Source organism: Microcebus murinus, chromosome 4 (assembly GCF_040939455.1).
Source record: "Microcebus murinus isolate Inina chromosome 4, M.murinus_Inina_mat1.0, whole genome shotgun sequence".
Taxonomy (NCBI): Eukaryota; Metazoa; Chordata; class Mammalia; order Primates; family Cheirogaleidae; genus Microcebus; species Microcebus murinus.
The window spans coordinates 13,307,687-13,332,168 of record NC_134107.1 but is presented as its reverse complement, the minus strand read 5'-3'; the positions used below and the strand labels follow the sequence as shown (position 1 = coordinate 13,332,168).

The following is a 24,482-nucleotide window of genomic DNA, read 5'->3' as shown; positions in this document are numbered from 1 at the left end:
CCGCCCCTTGAACTTGCGGCGCGAAAAAGGCGCGCATGCGCCCTCGGGAAACGCGCAGATGCCGCAACCGCACTGCGGCAGAGCATCGTCTCTCTGCCGGTTGCTAGAGGAACGCCAGCCCTGAGGCCCCGCCTTCGCGCCCATCCTGCACGGCCGCCTACCCTTAATCCCCTAGCCTGAGCTCCCTTTGCCCATACACACACTAAGCCAGTGTACAGCATCCGCCTCCATGGATCCCGTGCCTCTTGAACCCTCGACCAGTGTCGTCTCGGTTCCGCACCAGCCGCCCAGCGCGCATACGGAGCCTGATGTCCAGGGTCTCAGCGCGGGAGGCGACTCAGGTACTGGGCCCCTGGCTGAGTTTGGGTGGAGGTCCTTTGCGTGGAGCCATTTTGGGAAAGTCAGGACTAAGTGCTCCACTTAATTCTTAAGACGGGGTCAGATTTTTCCTTTCCTGCCTTTTGGTACGATTTCCATAGGAGCTTGGCCTGTTGTGGTAGGGGTAACATTTGTGGAGCACCGTTTTAAGTACACTGTGTGAATTGATTACGCCTCCAAAACCCTAATATGTAGGTACAATGACAACCCCATTTTATAGATGAGGAAACTTAGGTGTCAAGAACTCTTGTAGAGCTGGTGTCGTGGTGGTTGGAGTCGGCTATTAACTGTTGTTATTGAGAACAGCTAGCATTAGTTCCTCAGTCTTTTTTTTTTTTTTTTTGAGACAGAATCTCGCTTTGTTGCCCAGGCTAGAGTGAGTGCGGTAGCATCAGCCTAGCTCACAGCAACCTCAAACTCCTGGGCTCAAGCAATCCTCCTGCCTCAGCCTCCCGAGTAGCTGGGACTACAGGCATGTGCCACCATGCCCGGCTAATTTTTTCTATATATGTTAGTTGGCCAATTAATTTCTTTCCATTTATAGTAGAGACGGGGATCTCACTCTTGCTCAGGCTGGTTTCGAACTCCTGACCTAGAGCAATCCGCCCGCCTCGGCCTCCCAGAGTGCTAGGATTACAGGCTTGAGCCATCGCGCCTGGCCTAGTTCCTCAGTCGTTTGTGGTAGATACTTATGTGTACAGGCACGCTTTATAAACATTTATTGAGCTCTTATTGTGTGCTCTTCTATATGATCTCACTTAATACTACATTAACACTCGGAGAAAGGTGTTAAGGTAATGTTATAGATGAGATTAAGTCATTTGTTGAGTGTTATCACCCTAAGAAATATGAGAGCCAAGGTGCAAATCCAGGCAGTCCGATTCTAGAGCCAGCACCTAACCACTATGCTTTACTGCGTTGATAACACAAGTTCTGTTCTCAAGGTAGTTGGGGAGCAAGCACATACACAGAAAACAAATGAATAATCCTTGGGCACTGTTTCTAATATTTTTTTCGTCGTTATTCCTTCCAACCTAAAAAAGACATTCTTTCCTTCTTAATCTGCCCTGCCCTGGAATTTTAATACTGTAGATATATTGTATACCTGCCTATGTACCATGGCCCTTTGGAGGGCAGAAACCTTTTTAATATCTGAGATTAACTACTGCTCCCCACCCCCGCAACAAGAACCAATTTTGACTCTTTTTTTTTTTTTGAGACAGAGTCTCACTTTGTTACCCGGGCTAGAGTGCCATGGCATCAGCCTAGCTCATAGCAACCTCAAACTCCTGGGCTCAAGCAATCTTTCTGCCTCAGACTCCTGAGTAGCTGGGACTACAGGCATGCACCACCATGCCCAGCTATTTTTTTCTACATATTTTTAGTTGGGCAGTTAATTTCTTTCTATTTATAGTAGAGACGGGGTCTCGCTCTTGCTCAGGCTGGTTTTGAACTCCTGACCTTGAGCAATCTGCCCGCCTCAGCCTCCCAGAGTGCTAGGATTACAGGCGTGAGCCACCAAGTCCCGTCCAATTTTGACTCTTGAGGGCAATGTTGTTCCCCTGCATGCCTCAAATACTGAGATAACTCTGTTTGAACAAAGTTATTACAGACTGGAATAAATTCATTTATTTAATAACTACTAAGTGCTTGTTCTGTGAATGATACCACATATGGCATTAGGGGGAGAGAGAGAATAAGACACTCTGCCCTCAGGGAGATTTTCCTCTGAGGAGAATTTAGATGTGTATACCAATAGCTTTAGTACAAGATTGAAAAGTTGCAGCCCGGCGCAGTGGCTCACGACTGTAATCCTAGCACTCTGGGAGGCTGAGGCGGGCAGATTGCTCAAGGTCAGGAGTTCGAAACCAGCCTGAGCAAGAGCGAGACCCCATCTCTACTATAAATAGAAAGAAATTAATTGGCCATCTAATATATATAGAAAAAATTAGCCGGGCAAGGTGGCGCATGCCTGTAGTCCCAGCTACTTGGGAGGCTGAGGCAGGAGGATCGCTTGAGCTCAGGAGTTTGAGGTTGCTGTGAGCTAGGCTGACACCACGGCACTCACTCTAGCCTGGGCAACAAAGTGAGACTGTCTCAAAAAAAAAAAAGTATATTAGAAAAGTTGTGACAAAATGTATAGAAAGTGGAAGAGAAACTGGAAAATCAAGAAGGTCCAGCGTAGGCAGCCCAGGCTGGGGAGGTTGTGTGTGGGAATGGGAATTGGGGGAAATGCTTTATGTAATGTCTGAGCCTGGAAGTGTAGATGAACAGATTGGGGAGAAGAATTCCAGTTAAACAATCTGAACACAGCTTGGTTCTAGAAAATGAAGGAAGTACATGGATAGCAGTAGTTGAAAGATGGGCTAAATGGGAATAGAATATCAAACTGGAAAAGATTTCCTGGGGAAGGCCAGATGAGGAGGGCCTGGAATATAAAGCTAAATCATTTGAATTGTGTATAGTGAGAAAGAAGCTAGTGAAAGTTTTTAAGCAGGGAGGTGATAAGAAATTGGGGGATAAGATGGAGACAAGGACATTAATTGGTATGTCACAGTAATTTAAGCAAGAAGTAAGTGGATTCAGTGCTAACAAGTATAATGACAGTGGAAATGGAAAGGAGGGGATTTAGGTCAGACATCTCCAACTCCAGTACCTGCAGAATTCAGGCAAGGAATGTAGATAAGCAAAATGAACTGAGCAGAACTCTGATGAACTGAGCAGCCCTTTCTCAGCTGCAGCTGACTGTTGGCTTGCTAAAATATTGTCTCTGTGTGATCAGATGTTCACTGTTTTCAAGAGTATCCAGAAATCCAGAATTGTGTATTGGTTTACCCATTTTTAAAAATGTTGAGATCTATTTTAAACATTTTTTTTTTTTTCGTAACAGAGTCTCATTCTGTTGCCCCAGGTAGAGTGCAGTGGTGTCATCATAGCTCACTGCAACCTCAAACTCCTGGACTCAAGTGATCCTCTGGCCTCAGCCTCCTGTGTAGCTGAGATTATAGCCGACCCATCTAATTTGCTTAAAATTTTTTTCCAGGTGCCACTGGCTTGCACCTGCAGTCCCAACTACTTGGTAGGCTGAGTGAGGAGGATCTCTTGAGGCCAGGAGTTCAAGGCAGTAGCGTTCTGTAATTGAGGAAGTGAATAGCCACTGTGCTCCAGCCTGGGCAACATAGTGAGACTGTCTTTTTAAAAAAGACAGGGTCCTGCTCTGTCACCCAGGCTGGAGTGCAGTAGCCTGATCATAGCTCACAGCAGCTTCAAACTCCTGACCTCAAACAATCTTCCTGCCTCGGCCTCCCAGAGTACTAGAATTACAGGCATGAGCCACCACACCCAGACCCTTGCCAGTTTCTTAACCACCACTCTTTCCCCAAGCCTGATCCACCCAATCCCCACCTTGGAGAAATACCCTGAGGTCTGATTTTATCTGGGTATAAATCATTCTTCTATCCCTATTGCATAGCAGAATATAAGATACAGAAAGCACTCAATATACATTAGTTATGTCTATAATCTTTATTTTTTTGCCCAGGCTAGAGTGAGTGCCGTGGCATCAGCATAGCTCACAGCAACCTCAATCTCCTGGGCTCAAGTGATCCTACTGCCTCAGCCTCCCGAGGAGCTGGAACTACAGGCTTGTGCCACCATGCCCGGCTAATTTTTTGTATATGTATTTTTAGTTGGTCAATTAATTTCTTTCTATTTTTAGTACAAACAGGGTCTCGCTCAGGGTGGTTTCGAACTCCTGACCTCGAGCAATCTGTCCGCCTCAGCCTCCCAGAGTGCTAGGATTACAGGCGTGAGCCACCTCGCCCAGCCTTTTTTTTTTTTTTGAGACAGGGTCTATCACCCTAGCTATGACAGTGGTGTCATCACTGCAACCTCAAACTCCTGGGCTCAAGCAATCCTTCTGCCTCAGCCTCCCAAGTAGATTATAGGGGACTATAGGTGCCCCACACCATACCTGGCTAATTTTTTCTATTTTTGGTAGAGACGGGGTCTCACTCAGACAGTCTCAGACTCCTGAGCTCAAGTGATCCTTCTGCCTTGGCCTCCCAGAGTGCTAGGATTATAGGCGTGAGCCACCACTCCCGATGCCTCTATAAATTTTTGAGTGATCTTTTTCTAGCCCCAATTTATGGATTATCCTATCCAAATGAGCTTGCTCTTAGGTCTAGAGTTTGTTCAAGGAGCAACCCTGCCCCCTCCTGGCAGCAAGAGGCACTGCCTGGATTAATGGAGGATGGAGATATGCTAATAACCAGTGCTTGGCTGGAAACTGGGAGAAGACAGTAACCTCAGTGGAGAAAAGGCCCAATTTGAAAATAGAGTTTTCTGGGTTGTGGAGGAGTGTGATATTGTGGTGGTCTCCAAAGAGAGGATTAGCCATTGAGGAGATGAGGATGTTGAAGATTGTAAGGACAGGTTCAAACACTGTGTGGACCTGAGTGAGGAAGGTTTCACACTTGGGACTGGAAGTGCTGAGCGTAAGTTGATACTGGTAGTACCGCTTCTCTACCTTTTGACTAAAATCAAGTTTAGTATAAATTCTTACCAGTTTAACATCTGCTATATACTCGATGTTAGGAGTATGTACTCGGCCGGGCGCAGTGGCTCACACCTGTAATCTTAGCACTCTGGGAGGCCGAGGAGGGCGGATTGCTCCAGGTCAGGAGTTCAAAACCAGACTGAGCAAGAGCGAGACCCCTGTCTCTACTATAAATAGAAACAAATTAATTGGCCAACTAATATATATAGAGAAAATGAGCCAGTCATGGTGGCGCATGCCTATAGTCCCAGCTACTCGGGAGGCTGAGGCAGGAGGATTGCTTGAGCCCAGGAGTTTGAGGTTGCTGTGAGCTGGGCTGACACCATGGCACTCACTCTAGCCTGGGCAACAAAGCGAGACTCTGTCTCAAAAAAAAAGAGTATGTACTCTATATTAAGAGTACATAGTTAGGGGCCGGGTGTGGTGGCTCACGCCTGTAATCCTAGCACTCTGGGAGGATGAGGTGGATCGTTTGAGCTCAGGAGTTAGAGACTAGCCTGAGCAAGAGCAAGATCCCATCTCTACTAAAAATAGAGAGAAATTAATTGGCCAACTAAAAATATATAGAAAAAATTAGCCAGGAATGGTGGCACATACCCATAGTCCTAGCTACTCAGGAGGCTGAGGCAGAAGGATTGCTTGAGCCCAGGAGTTTGAGGTTGCTGTGAGCTAGGCTGATACCACGGCACTCTAGCCCAGGCAAAAAACAAAACAAAACAAAGAGTATGTACTCTATGTTAAGAGTACATAATTAGAAAAAAAAAAAAGAGTACATAGTTAGTAGTGGGGCAAAGGAACAGGGGCTTGCTCCATCCATTCCTCACAACAACCTGGTGTTGCAGGACTTCCAGAAATAGTGCACTCCTCTGGGAATATTTAGTTGCTCAATAGAGATTTGTGAGTCATAACTTTGTTGGAGTTATGTCTTCTTTAGAAAAATGAACATTATAAATTATGGCAGCTGGATTAATTAGTAAAAGATTTGGTTATGGACTTATAAGAGGTAGTGGAAACCATATGAAACAGTCCAGAACTAGACTAACAAACATATCTATTATTCCATTAAGTAGTGATTACTCTAGTAACTGTTCGTATAATGGCAGAATAGGGCAGTTGTCACCAAACTTTTTTTTTTTTAAGAGATGGGGATCTTGCTACATTGCCCAGGCTGGTCTTCAGTTCCTGGCTTGAAACAGTTGTGCCTCAGCCTCCCAAGTAGCTGGGATTACAGTCTTGAGCCACTGTGCTTGGCCACCAAACTTTTTTGATTATGCTCCATCAGTTAAGGAAAAAAATATAGAACACTCTAATTTTTTTTTTTTTCTTGAGACAGAGTCTTGCTCTGTCACCTGGGCTAGAGTGCCATGGCATCAGTCTAGCTCACAGCAACCTCAAACTCCTGGGTTCAAGCAATCCTCCTGCTTCAGCCTCCCAAGCAGCTAGCACGCCACCATGCCCAGCTAATTTTTTCTATTGTAGTTGCTTGGCTAACTTTTTATATTTTTATTAGAGATGGGATCTTGCTGTTTCTCAGGCTGGTCTCCAACTCCCAACCTCAAGCGATCCTCTTGCCTTGGCCTCCCAGAGTACTAGGATTACAGGTATGAGCCACCATGCCCAGCCCACTCTAATATATTAATATGAATATTTTAAGTATATTATATCTCTATACATTATCAATTATTTGTTAAAGGTAGAAAATTATTTTCCTGTGTCTGCTGCTTGAATCAGGGGGGAAAAAGGTAGAGATGGGCATGGTGGCTCATGCCTGTAATCCCAGCTACTTGGGAAGCTGAGGTGGGATGAGAATTGGAGTTCAAGGCTGCAGTGAGCTATGATCATGCCACTGTACTCCAGCCAGGGTGAGAAAGTGATACCCCATCTCTTAAAAAAAAAAATGGCTAGAGTCAAGTCGGACTGCCTGGATTTGAGTCTTTGATTCACCATATGCTTTCGGATGAAGGTTGGCTAACACCACCAGCTAAGTCATTTTATTTCCTTGGTTATTCAGTACTTCTTTCATGGTACATGCTTTTTGGTGGACATTAACACATGATACCAAAATCTCCACACTTTGCTCATGCTCCCATGTGTCCATCAACATACCTGTACCTCGGACTTCATTGCCTTTAATCTCCCAGTCCTTTTCCTTCTGTGCCTCTAATCAGATTGCCAGGCCATTTGCCACTGTCCTCGAATTTGTATATTGTTTCATCTTGGGCTATTTCTGTATCCACATAAAGTAGATTATCAGGTGCATTGCTAGATTTTCCCTCTTCACTGTCTTTTATAGCCACTTCTGAATGTGACTGCCATCTGTTTTCAGCTGGCATCCACAAACTTGGTCTTTTACATCCTCCTTAATCAGATTATACAAGACACCCCATGTAACGGTAGATGGTTTTTTGCATGGAAGAAAGGGTGCTCTTACATCTACGGCAGGTAAAGTGGGGTCTGGGTTGCCTGCTCATACAATTTACTCATGTTTTCTGGTTTGGTTTGGCTTCATCCTGAATGTACCATTTCGTTTTTTTTGAGACAGTCTCACTCTGTTGTCTGGGTGAGTGCTGTGGTGTCAACCTAGCTCACAGCAATCTCAAACTTGTGGGCTCAAGCAATCATCCTGCCTCAGCCTCCCAAGTAGCTGGGACTATAGGCACACATCACCACGCCCCAGCTAAGTTTTTCTACTTTTAGTAGAGACGAGGTCTCCCTCTTGGCTCAGGCTAGTCTCGAACTCCTAAGCTCAAACAATCTTCCGTCTCAGCCTCCCAGAGTGCTAGGATTACAGGTGTAAGGCACCTTATAGTTCATGTTGCTAGATAGTGTAATGGCAACTTTAAAAAATCTAATTGTCTGCTACTTATATATAAGAAAGAAATTGTTTTTGTGTATAATTTTGTATCTAGTATTTTATTTAATTCTTTTATTGTAATAATGTGTAAACTCACTTTGATTTTCTGTATAGATTTTTATTTTCTATAAGTAGGGAAAAACATTTATGTCTTTTCAAAATCAGATGTTAGTTACCTATAAAAGTGTTTTGTAAATTACTGGTATTTATTTATTTATTATTGTTTTTGAAACAGAGTCTCACTCTATTGCTCAGGCTAGAGTGCTATGGCGTCAGCCTAGCTCACAGCAACCTCAAACTCCTGGGCTCAAGCGATCCTCCTGTCTCAGCCTTCCGAGTAGCTGGGACCACAGGCATGCGCGCCACCATGCCTGGCTAATTTTTTCTATAAATTTAGTTGGCCAATTAATTTCTTTCTATTTTTAGTAGAGACGAGGTCTCGCTTTAGCTCAGGCTGGTTTCGAACTCTTGACCTTGAGCCATTCTCCTGCCTTAGCCTCCCAGAGTGCTAGCATTACAGGCGTGAGCCACCAAGCTTGGCCTGGTATTATTTTTCTTTTTCCTCCCCTCCCCTCTCCTCAATATTGACCCCGTCCTAGTTTTTTTTCTCCCTAGAATAAAAAAACTTGCCATGTGGTAACTCAATTCTAATGCTATTTTCTAATATGAAAAGGGAATTCTCTTTCCAGATTCATTGTTCTTAAACTTTTGACTTTTAATTTTCTCTGTAGTCAACACACACCTTTACTTGTACAAATTTATGTTTGAAATTACTTATTTTATTTATTTATTTTTTTGAGACAGAGTCTCGCTTTGTTGCCTAGGCTAGAGTGAGTGCCATGGTGTCAGCCTAGCTCACAGCAACCTCATACTCCTGGGCTCAAGCAATCCTCCTGCCTCAGCCTCCCGAGTAGCTGGGACTACAGGCATGTACCACCATGCCCTGTTAATTTTTTCTATATATATTAGTTGGCCAATTAGTTTCTTTCTATTTATGGTAGAGACGGGGTCTTGCTCTTGCTCAGGCTGGTTTCAAACTTCTGACCTAGAGCAATCCGCCCGCCTCAGCCTCCCAGAGTGCTAGGATTACAGGACGAGCCACCGTGCCCGGCCTGAAATTACTTATTCTTTCAGTAGAAGAGTGATAACCAGAATCTATATTTCTGCTGTTTCATAATGTTTCTCTAAATGCCTAAATTTCCATAGGTATTTTGCACCTTCTCTGTTCACTGTAATGAATAAAAAAAAAACGTTTTCTTAAATAGCATTTCCAGTTTTCAGTGCAGTTTCTCCTTGTCCACCAAGGATTTCTGAGAAGTTGCTGTTATGTCCTGGTATTATAGTACCTCTGGGACCAGATATTACTGGGAGGCTTTATAATAGTTAAAAGAAGTTTGTGAAAATGGGGCTTTGGTAATCATGCAACAGTTAATTCTTTAGTTTCCATCCTATTCATTGTGTGTTAGTTCAGGGAAGACTTTTGTTTCTTTTCCGAGATTGGTTACATTCTAACTAGCATCTCATTAGTGTTACAATGTCTACTTTGAAATAGGAAAGAGAATTTCTCTTCTTCACTTTTATTTAAAAAATAATTTGTCTTGGCCAGGCGCGGTGGCTCACGCCTGTAATCCTAGCACTCTGGGAGGCCGAGGCGGGAGGATTGCCGAAGGTCAGGAGTTCAAAACCACCCTGAGTAAGAGCAAGACCCCGTCTCTACTATAAATAGAAAGAAATTAATTGGCCAACTAATATATATAGAAAAAAGTAGCTGGGCATGGTGGCACATGCCTGTAGTCCCAGCTATGCTGGAGGCTAAGGCAGAAGGATTGCTTGAGCCCAGGAGTTTGAGGTTGCTGTGAGCTAGGCTGACGCTATGTCACTCACTCTAGCCTGGGCAACAAAGCGAGACTCTGCCTCAAAAAAAAAAAAAAAATTGTCTTTAGTTTTTCTGTAGTTCAACCTCCTTTTCAAAGACTTGACATTGAAATTAACTACTTTTTAAGTTGCAGAATGAGTGATATTTCAAATTCAGGTTTCTGTTACTCCATACCATACTCTAAATGTCTATTTCTATTTCTCTCTTTTCACCTTATTGAACATAAAACATTTTTTTTTTTTTGAGACAGAGTCTCACTTTGTTGTCCAAGCTAGAGTGAGTACCGTGGCGTCAGCCTAGCTCACAGCAACCTCAAACTCCTGGGTTCAAGCAATCCTTCTGCCTCAGCCTCCCGAGTAGCTGGGACTACAGGCATGTGCTACCATGCCCGGCTAATTTTTTCTATATATATTAGTTGGCCAATTAATTTCTTTCTATTTATAGTAGAGATGGGGGTCTCACTCTTGCTGAGGCTGGTTTTGAACTCCTGACCTCGAACAATCCGCCCACCTCGGCCTCCCAGAGTGCTAGGATTACAGGCGTGAGCCACTACGCCCAGCCAAAACATATTTTTTTAAAAATAGTCAATCATCTACTTTTCTATTTGGAGATTCCAAGAAGATTTTGCTGTAAATGATTTAAAAGGGAGACTAGGTGGGAACAGAGACAGATGTGGGTGGGGTTATTCAAATTACTGAGTTATTTGCAGCCAGGTAGTAGGGGAGACTTTCTAGAAGTTCAAGAAGCATATATTGAAGTCTAATATCTCACCTTCTTATTATGTGTGTTTAGGATTGTATTGTCGGAAAGCTCTTAATATATGATAATGGCTCATATGAGCCTATAATCCCAGCACTTTGGAAGGCTGAGGTGGGAGGATCCCTTGAGCCCAGGAGTTCAAGACCAGTCTGGACAACATAGTTAAACCTCATCTCTAAAAACTACATATATTTTTTATAAAAAATAAATATATATATTTAGAGACAGGGTCTTAAATATGTATATATGTATATGTAAAAGATTCTGGTAACCTTCATCATTTTGGATGCCTGTGAAAATCAAAAGTGCTTCAGTACATGGTTTATATGACTATGAATGTGACAGGAAAATGTGCAGAAGTTGGGTCTGGCACCAGTGCTAACTATAGGGTACTTTTCAGATGGTGCATTTATTTCTCTTCCACAGGATGGCTTTGGTTGTATTTCTTTCACCCTTTCTGGCTTTTATCTACCCCCTCCCCCTTGCATTCCTCACCCTTTACTAAGACAACCTTGGCAGTTTTCTTCTTTTGCAGCCAGTGTCCCTCTGGTAAGATTCATAATAAAAGTAATATTATTCCAACATCAGTTCTTCAAATATCAGCAGCCAAGTGAGCCCCTTTACTTGGGGTTAGCCTCCTCTGCTTTCATTTCAGCTGCAATTTGACTTCCAAATGTTCAATTCCTTAACCTCAGCCATCATCCATTTTTTAAATGGCTAAATTCCTCAAGACTTCTAGCTGATGGATATTTAGTAGCAGAGCTTGGATACTTTGTTTCTGGGGCTTTGGAATAGAGCCATAGGCTTTGGCAGGGTTGCACAGGCTGTTGGACAGAGAGAGTCTTCCGAAGAGTTTCTAGCTGTTCTCCCATCTGTCTCTCTCCCTCCCATCTTCTTTCTCTGCCTTTAGAAATCCTTTTTACATGTTAAGGGGAAAACAACTTCCTTATCTTTTGGCTAAGATCAAGTAATCCTCATGTGTTGGGAAACATGTGATATGGATATTTGCAATGGGGATTAGGAAGGAACTTGCTTTATATACTTGGTCCTCTGCATTTCAGAGCCCCACCCCCATCTGCCTGCCAGAGTGTGAGTAAAGTACTAAAGTCTGGTGGCCTCACATGGTTGTTATTGGCCTCTGGACTGCTGAACTGCTTTTTTTTTTTTGCTTTGCTTTGTCCCAGCCTTCTCTTGAAGTCTGAATTCTTCCTGAAAAAGTATATATTTTACATTCCTATGCTAAATATTAAGTTTTACATTTATTAACACACATTATAGGATCTGAGGCTCTCTAGGTACCTCTAGCCTCTTTTTCTATAGTCCTTTGTTTTCCTACCCTCCATCCCCTTAGATTTATTACTTTATTTTGGTTGAACAAAAATAAGTCTTTGTTTGTTTTCCTGCATAAACAGCTCTTTATCTTGATATAATATAGTGTTGCTTAGATTCCTTTTCATTTTTATCTGTTTATCTTCACATACTACTTTTTTTTTTTTTTTTTTTTTTTTTTGAGACAGAGTCTCACTCTGTTGCCCGGGCTAGAGTGCCATGGTGTCAGCCTAGCTCACAGCAACCTCAAACTCCTGGGCTCAAGCAATCCTCCTGCCTCAGTCTCCCGAGTAGCTGGGACTACAGGCATGCGCCACCATGCCCGGCTAATTTTTTTCTATATATTTTTAGTTGGCCAATTCATTTCTTTCTATTTTTTAGTAGAGACGGGGTCTCACTCTTGCTCAGGCTGGTTTTGAACTCCTGACCTTGAGGGATCCACCCAACTTGGCCTCCCAGAGTGCTAGGATTACAGGCGTGAACCACCACATGGAGCCCACATACTACTTTTGTTCAGTTGTTGTGAAGGGGGGAAATGTTTGGGCTTGATTGATATAGTTCATCCACTCATTTACCAATTATGAAGTGCCTATTATTTGCTGTCTCTAAACAGGCATGTTCATCAACAAATAGCACAAGGCCTCTACCACTTGTTTTCAAGGGCAAGCAGACATCCAGACAGGGAAATGTAATAAACAAATGTGACATGAGTTATAGCAGAGGCAATTGAATGGTGAAGGGAAAGTAATTTTGTCCAGGGGGTTGAGAAAAGCTGTCACTTGAGCTAGGTCTTGAATGAATAGGAGCTCATGAGGTTGAGTGGCAGAACAGGAAGGGCCATACAGCAGAGGAATGGCATGTGCAAGATACAGAGGCCCAAGAAAGCCTGGTGTGCTGTGAGGCTAGCAGGTGTTTGAAGGCTGATATGGCTGGAGGCTAGTGCCTGTGGAAGAGGTGGTGTCTGATAAGATTGGGGAGGTAGGTTGTTTGCCTCTTTATGCATGCAGAAGGAATTGGCTTCTGCTGTCTGGAGCCATGGGGGGCTGTGAGTAAGACGTTGCTAGGGGGCATTATGTTGGACCATGTCAAGAAGGAGAGCTTCTGATCCCACAGTTCTCAACCTTGAGCTTTCATTGTATGGACAAAGTCCATTAAGAACCCCTGGTTGGCCCTTCTTATCTGGCATGTCTAGGGCACCTTGGACCTCTTATCGGCTTTGAGCGGTGGTATGAACCTCAACCCATAGCCATTTGCCTGCCTCCCCCTAGGAGCTGGTTCCAGCTTTCCCAGGGTGGACAGGGATGGATGCTTTGGGATACAGAAGGAGACTAGCAGAGGATGAGCCTTTTCTCACCCTTTTCTTTCTGCTATTACTTCAGATCTTGGCTTCTGCTTTCTTCCAAATACACAGCAATCCTGGCTCCCAGCCTAGGTGGGAGAGGGAGAAAGAACCGATTTCCTTCAGCTCCTCTCTGAAAATAGCCCAGCCGGCACTGGCACTGCTCAGGAACAAGCAGTTCCTGAGAGTGCTGGCACCTCATAGTGTTGATGTCTGGTAGTCCTTGCTGTGAACCTTGTCTCTGCTCTGCTAACCCTCTATCCAGGGCTCTCTCTGGGGGGAATTCGGGAGGTCTTCAAATCCTCTGCAATACCAGCTGCCTCCAAGGCGTAGCATAGTGAAGTGACAGGGAGGTAGGGGAACCTTGGCACCCTGGGGGAATTGGGGATAATCTGTGGGAGGCCCTGCAAGGTGGGGAAGAGTCTGGTCATGGCACCTTCTGGTCTGTTCTAGAAAGGGTGGGTGCTCCTGAGGCCCAGCTCTGGAATGTTCACTGCAGCCCCATCAGTCTCTTCTGGATATCTGATTGATTGCTGCCGGACTTCCTAGAGCTAGCGACTGGGGGTGGGGTTAGAGTCAGAATCAACCTCAACTTTCCTGTCCAAACAGATTCATTTTAAAGCATCATGAAAAAGACTATTAGAGTTAGTTAGGTAAAGTTAATGAAGCAAAGTATTGTAGCGAGTGCTCAATAAATAGTTGCTGCATGAGGAATTACTTGAAATAAACTCAAGATGAGTCTTGAAAGGCTAGTGGGAGTAACCTCTGCAGGGGAGCAGAGGGGGTCTGGCGCCAAGCCCCAGAGGCTTGAGAGGGCAAAGTTTGGTGCGGGGGGGGGGGGGGGGGGAGGCAGAAGTTGGGTCTGGTTTGCTCTGAGAGTGCAAGTGGCCGTGCGAAGTTGGGAAGACCAGGCGGTGGGCCAGGGCAAATGGAAGGTGGTGTGGGGTGGTCACTACACTGAGTGGGCGAACAGGGGCCTCCGGATCCGGGGTGGACAGACTTTGTCCACCTAAAGGTGGCTTCCTGCTAAGCCCTCCCAGCGTCAGGCCGGAAAGAACCTTAGGGAGAGGAAGGTTCGACCTCGCCGCAGTCGAAAGCGAGCTCCGGACATTACTGCCCTGCGCCGCCCACCGCGGCCGCGGCCACAGCCATTCCCGACGTTCCACTTTAAGGGGCGGGCCAGGCCCGGGCGGGGCTCAACCTCTTCCCCCCGGCCGCGCCGCCGCCGAGCAGAAGCTGTAGCGGAAGCGGCGCGGCATCGCTGGGACCTGTAGGCTCGGGAAGGGGGTCGAGCTACCACCTGATCGCAGGCTGCTTTGCCATCGGTTCCACAGGCGCCATGAGCCAGAACACCGAGGTGGATATGAAGGAGGTGGAGCTGAATGAGCTAGAACCGGAGAAGCAGCCGATGAACGCGGCGTCAGAGGCGGCCATGGCCATGGCGGTGGCGGGCGCCGAGAAAAACGGTCTGGTGAAGATCAAGGTGGCCGAAGACGAGGGGGAGTCGGCGGCCACGGCCAAGTTCACCGGCCTGTCCAAGGAGGAGCTGCTGAAGGTGGCGGGCAGCCCCGGCTGGGTGCGCACCCGCTGGGCGCTGCTGGTGCTCTTCTGGCTCGGCTGGCTCGGCATGCTGGCGGGCGCCGTGGTCATCATCGTGCGGGCGCCGCGCTGTCGCGAGCTGCCCGTGCAGCAGTGGTGGCACACGGGCGCCCTCTACCGCATTGGCAACCTTCAGGCCTTCCAGGGCCCAGACGGGGGCAACCTAGCCGGTGAGTGCAGCGCGCCCCCGGGGGCTTTAATCTGGTCACCTGCGCCAACCCCCCTCCCCGGTGGTCCTCGGGCGGTCTTTGGCCGTTCTTCATCCCAGCCTTGTCCTTCCCTCCTTTCTTTGAGAAGAACCGACCCCGCCCCCACTCTTTCCCGAGGGCGGCTGACTCAGCACCCTCGTGAGCCCGGAGCCAGTCACAACTGGTTTCTGAAGTAATGTACTAGGCCCCTTACATCAGCTGCTGTGAATCTCATGATCCAGCTTTATCCGCAGCCCACCAGTCCCCATCCTTAGGCTCGGAGAGAGGAGAGAGTGGGGGAGATCACGGGCCTCACTTGTTAACTTAGCCTCCCCATTTCAGGTCTGAAGGGGCATCTCGACTACCTGAGCACTCTGAAGGTGAGAGGCCTTGTGCTGGGCCCAATTCACAAGAACCAGAAGGATGACATTGCTGAGACCAACTTACTACAGATTGACCCCAGTCTTGGCTCCAAGGAAGATTTTGAAAGTCTCCTGCAATCAGCCAAGAAAAAGAGTGGGTGTCCTGGGGTTCCCAAGGAAGCAGCTACTAAAGGCTTGGCCTTCTGGCCAGAGGAAGAGCAAGATAGGACTTTTGTCTGGTTTACTCCTAACTGTATCAGTTTTCCTAGGGCCTGTACAAGGGACGTTTGTTAAGCTTTTTCCTAAAATGAGTTGGTGTGTGGTTCAGGGGCTTTCTACTTGGCTGTGTAGTCTTGGCAGGTTATTTAACTTATGGCCTTTAGTATCCATATTTGCAAAATGTTGGCTTTTACTAAATCAGTGGTTTTTTTTTTTTTTTTTTTTGAGACAGAGTCTCGCTTTGTTGCTCAGGCTAGAGTGAGTGCCATGGCGTCAGCCTAGCTCACAGCAACCTCAGACTCCTGGGCTCAAGCCATCCTTCTGCCTCAGCCTCCCTAGTAGCTGGGACTATAGGCATGTGCCACCATGCCCGGTTAATTTTTTCTATATACATTAGTTGGCCAATTAATTTCTTTCTATTTATAGTAGAGACGGGGTCTTGCTTAGGCTGGTTTCTTACTCCTGACCTTGAGCAATCTGCCCGCCTCGGCCTCCCTGAGTGCTAGGATTACAGGCGTGAGCCACCGCGCCCAGCCTAAATCAGTGGTTTTTAAACTTGTAAAACAGTGGATCCTTTTGGGGAAAAAAATCCAAAATACTGTCTTAAAATTCAATATAGAAACAAATTTAAAGGGTTCACTTTCGGGGTGGAGAGCTGAAGACCCCGTAGCTCAGCCTTCTTTACTATACTACATATCTTCTGCCTTCTAAGATCTTAAGGTCCCTTCTTGCTCATGTCTGTGTTTCAGTGGAATGAGTTTTCCCAGGTTTCAAATCTAAGCTTTTGTACCAAATAACACATAGAAAACACTCAACAGACTTGTGTTTGTGATTTCCTCATTCTCCCTTACCCCCATTGTTCCAGGCATCCGTGTCATTCTGGACATCACTCCCAACTACAAGGGCGAGAACTCGTGGTTCTCCACTCAGGTTGATACTGTGGCCACCAAGGTGAAGGTGAGTGTATTGGAGCTGATGGCACGGGGGAGCCAGATATTGTGGCTGGGTTGGCCCTTTTCAGCCCTGTTAACCTAGCCTAGTTTCAGCTGAGGGGCCTTTTTTGCTCCTTGGGGCCAAGCAGGAATGCCTCCTCCCTTGGCTCTGAAGACAAATTAAAAAAAAAAAAGAAAAAGGAAAAAAAAAAGGAATGCCTCCTCCCATAGCTGAAGGACATGCCAGCTGTGCACCCCTGTTTTTCTTGTTCCTTTTCTGACCACTCATTTTTTTTGTTTCCTTGACTCTGAGGGAAAGACCATGCCAGGAAGGGATTTTCTCAGATGTCACTCTGAAGGTTTGATTTTTCTTCCTTTTGGGAGAGGAAGCCCTTTCTCTGTGGGAATCCTGTCCTGGCTGGTTTCCCAATTCTTGTTTGATGTGTTTGGAGTGGAGCCCAGTCTGCAGTTACAAGGACTGGGGTCTTCCTATGCATCTGGGACTATGCCAACTATTTTATAGCTGTTTTCTAAGTCCCTGTATAACCATACAAGGTATCTATTATTATCCCTAATCTGTAAATGAGGAAGATAAGGTTCCTAGGTGCTTCAAGTGCCCAAGATTTGAAGTAGTCTTTAGTCTGCCTTCCCTGAAGGTATAGGTTCAAACTGTACACCGAGCAGGCTGGGCACGGGACCTTGAATGTCACCTTAGCTCCTGATGGCTGGGTTCTAGGACACTGATAAGTCAGAATGGGAAGAACAAAAATGAAGGCAGATCCTGACACTTTGCTGTCAGGGTCTGAGGTAGAATTCTGGACTGCCAGCATTTGGATAGGATCTCTGGGATCCATCCAGTTTAGTCCTTGCCAGTTGCTGGGAGACTCTTTAAAAGTTACTGACAGGGCAATATTTTCAAATGGTTTGGCATGAGGTGGTCGCCTCAGATGGAAATGGAGATCAGAGGAGAGAGCACTGGCACAGAGAAGGGAAAGGAAGGGGCAGTGGGGGTCGGGTTCCATGCTGTGTGCCAGCTGACCACCAGGCTGTAGGCCTGGGCCTGTTCTGCAGAGCTGGCCTCTTTTCAAATCTTCTAAACTGTCCTGGGCTATGGTTTGAATTTCTATCTTTCGTCTTTAGCCTTGCTCTCCCTAGCTCACTCCAGAAGTAAATACACTTGCCTTGGGATCTTGACTGACATTTAGGTCTGTCTCTGTTGCTCACTGATTATGATGTTGGGAACGTCTTCTTGCTTGTCTAAGCTTGTTTCTTCATCTTTAAAATAGATATACTAGCATTCCACATGCTAAGGGTTAAGTGAACTTATGTTTATGGACCCATTTTTCTCTTGGACCTTTTCTGTGGCTGTCAAAGGTGAAGCTGTATGATTTACCAGAAACAGGAATGGAGAAGTGAAGTGCTATAGCATAAGAGAACCCTTGGGAGGTTAGTGCTGAAGGGAACCAAAGGCCAAGACTTGTCATCCAGGTGAGAAAGACCCAGGAAAGGCAATGGATTCTCTCAAGGTCGTAGGGAAGTATGTAGTGGGCGAGGTTTGGCATTGGCTGGAATTTTCTGAGTATTGATATCTTTCCTTTATTCTTTTGCCCCCTGTAGGATGCTCTGGATTTTTGGCTGGGAGCTGGTGTGGACGGGTTCCAGGTTCGGGACGTGGAGAATCTGGCGGTGAGTTACCTGACACATGAGAGGCAAAGCTTGGATGAGAACAGAGAGACTCAGGCCAGGCCTGGTCGTGTTTCCTATTCCTTGACTCTTGCTTTTTTCTTTCTAGAATGCATCCTTATTCTTGTCTGAGTGGCAGAACATCACCAAGAGCTTTGGCGAAGATAGGTGAGTGCCAGAGGCCACCTTCCTGACTCGGCTTCGCTGTGGTAGCTCCTCAGTGGACCATGGGCCCTAAGGAGAGGGGGAAGGGATTCTTAGTCCAGAGAACTTTCTTTACTTCCATTCTTACTTGTACCAATCTTGGCCTCTGCTTTCTCCCGTGCAGGCTCTTGATTGCAGGGACTGACTCCTCCAACCTTCAGCAGATTGTGAGCCTACTTGAATCTACCAAAGACCTGCTGTTGACTAGCTCATACCTGTCAAAGTCCAGTTTCACTGGGGAGCAAACAAAAGTCCTAGTCACCAAGTTTTTGAATACCATCGGCAATCACTGGTGCGCCTGGAGTGTGAGTAGCACAATGGGGGCAGTGGGGGCAGGGGGCTTTTGGAGGAAAGGGTTGTTGGGAGATAGAAGCAGAGGTGGGCTATGTGGCTCACCAGAGTGTCTGTCCCTGCAGTTGTCCCAGGCGGGGCTCATGACTTCCTTCTTGCCGGCTCAGCTCCTCCGACTCTACCAGCTGCTGTTCTTCACCCTGCCGGGGACCCCCATTTTCAGCTATGGGGATGAGATTGGCCTGCAGACAGCTGCCCTTCCTGGACAGGTACTGCTCGCTGTCTGCCTGGTACCGTGGGGGAGGTTGTGTCCGTGCGTCTTATGATGGTTCTGTGGATGGCGGCAGATAGACATGAGCCTTGAGGTGAAACTGCGTTTGATTCCTATACTAGTCAGTCACCTGGTCAGTAGCTGTGGCTCTGGGCAAATTATTTCACCCCTTGATTTTGGTCATGTCTTCTGTGATACTGCATTCTTACAGGGTTAAATCTTACAGGATTAAATGAGGCCATGTTTTTAATGGTAATACAGGCACATCACCATACCTGGTAGATAGATGTTTACTGTAGTAGTCACCATATATTTCATTCCTTCATTCTTTAGAGAGAGAGTACTCTTTGCTAGGATCTGTGCCCTCTAGGAGCTCATAGTTTAGTGAAGGAGCCAGATGGATAAGCACAGTACATGGCAGTGAGTACTGTGACAGGGAGACTAGCAGGAAGGCATTCACTAGCTTTAGCTATAGGGTTAGAGTTGATCTATAGGGTTAGAGCTTAACCTGAGGTTTCTTTTTTTTTTTTATTTTTTAACATCTAAGCTGAGAAGTACTAACCTGAGGTTTGTAGAACTAGTCATTCATTTATTCCACATATTTTTATTGAATAATTTCTATTTGTTAGACACTGAGAATACAGCAGTGCACAAAAGTGCTGGAGGTGGTTAGTTAATTAACGTGCAAATATAATAAAATGCCAGTGCTGAAAAATGCTATGCCAAAGAGGGCAGGGTATGGCCTAGAGAATAGGGATGGGGTATATTTCATAGTGTGGCCATGGGAAACTTGATGAGATAACCATGCCGAGACCTGAGGCAAGTGAGGGAGTCGGCCTGGGGACCCTCTTGGGGTAGCCTGCCCTGCTCGTCCAGTAGAAGTTAGCCCAGAATGGGTTGGGTGGTTATGCCGTAGTGAGGATGGGAACAAGAAGAGGGATAAGGAGGAGTAGATCTAGGCCTTTTTCTTTCTTTCTCTTTTTTTCAAGAGATAGGGTTTTGCTCTCACCCAGGCTGGAGTGCAGTGGTGCATTCATAGCTCACCGCAGCCTCAAACTTCGGGCCTCAAGGGATCTTCCCGCCTCAGCCTCCTGAGTAGCTGGGACTACAGGTGCATGCCACCACGACTGGCCCAGGCCTTTTTCAAGTCCTATTTCCTCTGCTTTTCAGCCTGTGGAGGCCCCAGTCATGCTGTGGGATGAGTCCAGCCTCCCGAACATGCCAGAGTCCATAAGCGCCAATGCGACTGTGAAGGTAAGGGCCCTGACCAGAGAGAGGGTGGGCAGGGCTTGTAGAAGTCTGTACTCCAGTGGACTCACTCACCCTCTCCTCTATGTCTTCATCATTCTCAGGGCCAGAATGGAGACCCTGGCTCCCTCCTTTCCCTGTTCCGCCGGCTGAGTGACCAGCGGAGTAAGGAGCGCTCCCTGCTGCATGGGGACTTCCATGCCCTGTCTTCTGGGCCTGGAGTCTTTTCCTACATCCGCTATTGGGACCAGAATGAACGTTTCCTGGTGGTGCTCAACTTTGAGGGGGCAAACCTCTCAGCCAAGCTGGGGCCCTCCAACTTGCCTGCAACTGCCAGCCTGCCAGCCAGGGTTAACCTCCTGCTCAGCACCAAGCCAGGCCAAGAGGAGGGCGCCTCCCTTGAGCTGGAACACCTGAACCTGGAGCCTCACGAAGGGCTGCTGCTCCGCTTCCCCTACGTGGCCTGACCGGGACCCACTACCCCTCCCCTTCTTCTCCTTGCCACAGGCCCTTTGGGTTCTGGTTTTTTTCTTTCTATTTTTTTAAACTGTTGCAGATACAGATGAACCCCAAATAAGGTGTTTTCTGCCTTTAAATAAAAGTCACCCCTGCCTGGTGAGGTCATGTCTTTCTTCTGCTCCTCTGTCACCACAGGAATTTCTCACCTCCCCTCTCAGATCTGCTCCAGAGTGATCTTGGCCAGAGCTTCGTTATTCACCTGGGGACCAGGACCCAGAGAAGGGGTCTTTCAAAGTCACCAGCAAGGAGGTGTTAGGGTTAGGACATATCTGCATGTCCTCACTCAGGCAGGGCCAGGTGGCTCTCCTGGAGGTCTTGCTGACTCTTACCTTATCCCCTCAGCAAGGGTCTCCAGCCAAGTGTGGTCAGTTTCTCTGTTTTTGGAGACTTAGCCTTTCAGGGAGAAAAAGATGGGATGGTCTGGTTTTTAAGAGAGGTACTTCTGAAGAATACTAGAGTTCACTCGGAGAATTTCTTGGAACACTCAGCTCGTACCAGAAACTGTTTAAGGTCTTGGGATTACTGCAGGGAACAAAGAGCAGAATTCCTGCTTTGTGGGGAGATGGAGAAGAAGAAATAAGACAACATTTACAGTGTGGTGGATGTGGTGATAGTATTGGAAGAGGAAAAAGCAAAGCAGGCAGGGTTTTGAGGGTAGTGGGGTTTGAGGTAGGGGCTGGAGGAGGCCTTATCAAGGAGGTGAGCTGTGAATAAAGGCCTAAAATAAGTGAGGGAGTTTACCTGGCAGGAATCCGGGGAAGGAGCTTTCCTGTGCCAAGAGTGGGAGCCTGGCTGGTGTGAGTGAGGAGGGAGCCAGAGGAGACAAGTGAGATGAGGTCTGGTCTGGTGGGCAAGGAGTGGGCAGGTCATAATGAGGTGGTCACAGGGTGCAAAGAGTTTGGCAAAGTGCACAGAGGGCACAGTCCCAGTCCCCACAAGTCTGCCCTCACTTCCGACACTAGCTGCTAGTTCAAGAGTTGCCCACGACCGTCCTTGGGTAAGTAGCATGCTAGACTGATTCACAGAACTTGGGAAAGCACTAGGATTACAGTTATTACAGCAAAAAGATACACAGAGCCAGCCGTAGGTGAGAATCTTAGGGTGGAATCTGGTAGGGGGCCAGACAAGAAGCTTTCTGTCCTAGGCACCAGACTGCCTCCTGTCTGATGAATGTGTAACAACCAAGTGGGAAGCTACTGCAGAGTCTTCCTTAAGGGTTAATCACATAGTGCTGGTGTGGCTGATCTTAATCTCTAGCACCTGCCAGAGTTTTGGGCTAATACCTTAAAAAACAAAACAAACAAAACTCTCCAACATTGTTTGACACCCCTGTCAGGCAGGTCATTCCAGGGGCCTAGAGGTCAGTTTCCAGTAGCTGAAAATATGAAGGTAAAGACCAGAGTTCTGCGGCCGGGCGTGGTGGCTCACGCCTGTAATCCTAGCACTCTGGGAGGCTGAGGTGGATGGATTGCTCGAGGTCAGGAGTTAGAAACTAGCCTGAGCAAGAGCGAGACCCCTTCTCTACCATAAATAGAAAGAAATTAATTGGCCAACTAATATATATAGAAAAAATTAGCCGGTCATGGTGGCACATGCCTATAATCCCAGCTACTTGGGAGGCTGAGGCAGCAGGATTCCTTGAGCCCAGGAGTTTGAGGTTGCTGTGAGCTAGGCTGACACCATGGCACTCACTCTAGCCTGGGCAACAAAGTGAGACTCTGTCTCAAAAAAAAAAAAAAGACCAGACTTCAGGGTGGGATGAATTCTTCACTGTATATAGGGTTGGAGGGAGTGGAATGCAAATTGTTGGAAGGGGGTTTTGAGCAGAGCAATATGGTCTAATTATTATTTTTCTAAGAGCCAGGATCTTACTCTGTTGCCCAGGCTATATTACAATGTTGCAGTGGTAACTCCCTGTAATCTTGAATTCCTGCACTCAAGCCATCCTCCTACCTCAGCCTCCTGAGTAGTTAGGACTGTAGGTATGTGCCACCACACCTGGCTAATTTTTTAATTTTTTTGTAGAAATGAGGTCTTACTATATTGCTCAGGCTGGTCTTGAACTCCTGACCTCAAGCTATCCTCCCTCTAGCATCAGCCTCCCAGAGTGCTGAGATTATAGGTGTGAGGCACTGCACCTAGCCTGGGCCTTAATTTGGGTCTCTCTTGATCTGTCCCCTATACCAGGATACCCTCAGAGGCCCAGGCCCAGTCTAAGCCACAGCCCATGGGAAGGAAGCCCCTGCCAGTGACCAGTGTTGTTTACTGTAAGAAAGCTAGGAGGGCCAGACTAATCCCAAAGCTCTGGATCTACCTGCAAAATCAATGTAGGATTCAAACACTTCTTACCACCTCCACTGCTACCATCCTAGTAAGTATTCTAAGTTGCAGTAGCAAATCACCCTAACCGGCCTCCCTGATTCCCAGCTAGTCAAACAGCCAGTGACCTATTAAAATAAGCAGAAGCTCACACCTAATCCCAGCACTTTGGGAGGCCAAAACCAGAGGATTTGCTTGAAGCCAGGAGTTCAAGACCAGCCTGGGTAACATAGCAAGACCCCTGTCTCTACAAAATATTAAAATAAAAAAGGGCCCAGACCTTGTTTGCTTACCCTTGTTCGCCTTGCCCTCAACCGTGCCTGAAGCCTGTGAGGGTACTCGGGTGCTGGAGCACAGTTTCTGAGAAGATATACCCAGCCTGGCCTCGCCTCTCCACCTAGGGTTTCCCTTCTTTCTCCTGGCAACCCCTCCCCTCTGGCTCTTGTCTACTCTGGGCCTCTTCCTGAGGCTCCCCACCCTTCCCTCTCCATGTCCTTTCCCAGGGTCCCAGCACCAGCCCTCCCCTCGCCCCCTTTCCTCTGCCTCCTGGCCTCCCCTCTGACACAGTTGTTATCATTGTGTTGCTACGGATGGAGCCTCAGCATGGTTATGTGCTTCACAGCTCACTGTGGGTTTTCACTTTTAAAAAAATTGTAAACTACAGATGACATAAAATTTACCATTTTAACCAATTTTAGGTATACTATTCAGTGGCATTAAGTATATTCACATTGCTGTGCAACCATCACCTCCATCCATCTCCAGAACTATTTATCGTCCCAAATCATCCCAAGCTGAGACTGTACCCATTAAACAATAACTCCCTTGAATATTTGTTTTTTTTAAACATTTTATTGTAAGAATGCTTAGCATGAGATCTACCCTCTTCACACAATTTTAAGTGTATAATACATTACAGTTGACTGTAGGTGCCCTGTCATTTCCCCTTCCCCCCGGCCCTAGCACCCACCCTTCCACTCTTGAATTCTATGACTTTGATATTTTATTAATAAATACCTTATATAAATGGAATCATGCAGTGTTTTTCTTTCTGTGACTGGCTTATTTCACTTGGCATAATGTCCTCAATGTTCCTCCGTGTTGTGCATATTGCAGAATTTCTTTTTTCAAGGCTGAATAGTATTCCATTGTATGTATGTTTTCTTTTTCCATTCAACTGCTGATGGACATGTAGGTTGTTTCCACATCTTGGTTACTGTGAATGATGCAATGACCATGGGAGTGCTAATATCTTTTGGGGGTCCCGATTTCAATTCTTTTGGATAAATGTCCAGAAATAGGATTGCTGGGCTATACGGTAGTTCTATTTTTAGTTTTTTGGGGAAGCCCCATGCTGTTTTCTATAGTGGCAGCACCATTTTGCATCCCTTCCAACAGTGTGCAGGGCTCTGATTTCTCCACATCCTTGACAATGCTTGTTGCCATTTTGATAATAGCCATCCTGACAGACACGAGGCAATAACTCATTGTGGTTTTCATTTGCATTTCCTTGATGATTAGAGATGTGAGCACCTTTGCATGTACATGTTGGCC

General features: G+C 46.5%; 1 protein-coding gene across 1 annotated transcript; it reads left to right on the top strand.

Annotated features, from left to right (window-relative positions):
• The first annotated feature begins 105 nt into the window (after window positions 1-105).
• Window positions 106-20,707, top strand: SLC3A2 (solute carrier family 3 member 2). The gene is made up of 10 exons (XM_012778183.2): window positions 106-341; window positions 14,428-14,862; window positions 15,223-15,396; window positions 16,327-16,418; window positions 18,011-18,079; window positions 18,186-18,244; window positions 18,405-18,585; window positions 18,697-18,840; window positions 20,013-20,096; window positions 20,195-20,707. Exons 1-10 carry the CDS (start codon window positions 230-232, stop codon window positions 20,555-20,557), a joined length of 1,713 nt encoding a protein of 570 aa, XP_012633637.2. The 5' UTR covers window positions 106-229; the 3' UTR covers window positions 20,558-20,707.
• The last annotated feature ends 3,775 nt before the right edge of the window (window positions 20,708-24,482 follow it).

Excerpts from the sequence above, each read along its gene's own strand:
- SLC3A2 (XM_012778183.2), top strand. The coding sequence starts at position 230 with ATGGATCCCGTGCCTCTTGAACCCTCGACCAGTGTCGTCTCGGTTCCG. Across the intron at positions 14,863-15,222 it reads AGACGGGGGCAACCTAGCCG|GTCTGAAGGGGCATCTCGAC; the intron begins GTGAGTGCAGCG and ends TCCCCATTTCAG. Across the intron at positions 18,586-18,696 it reads ATCACTGGTGCGCCTGGAGT|TTGTCCCAGGCGGGGCTCAT; the intron begins GTGAGTAGCACA and ends CTGTCCCTGCAG.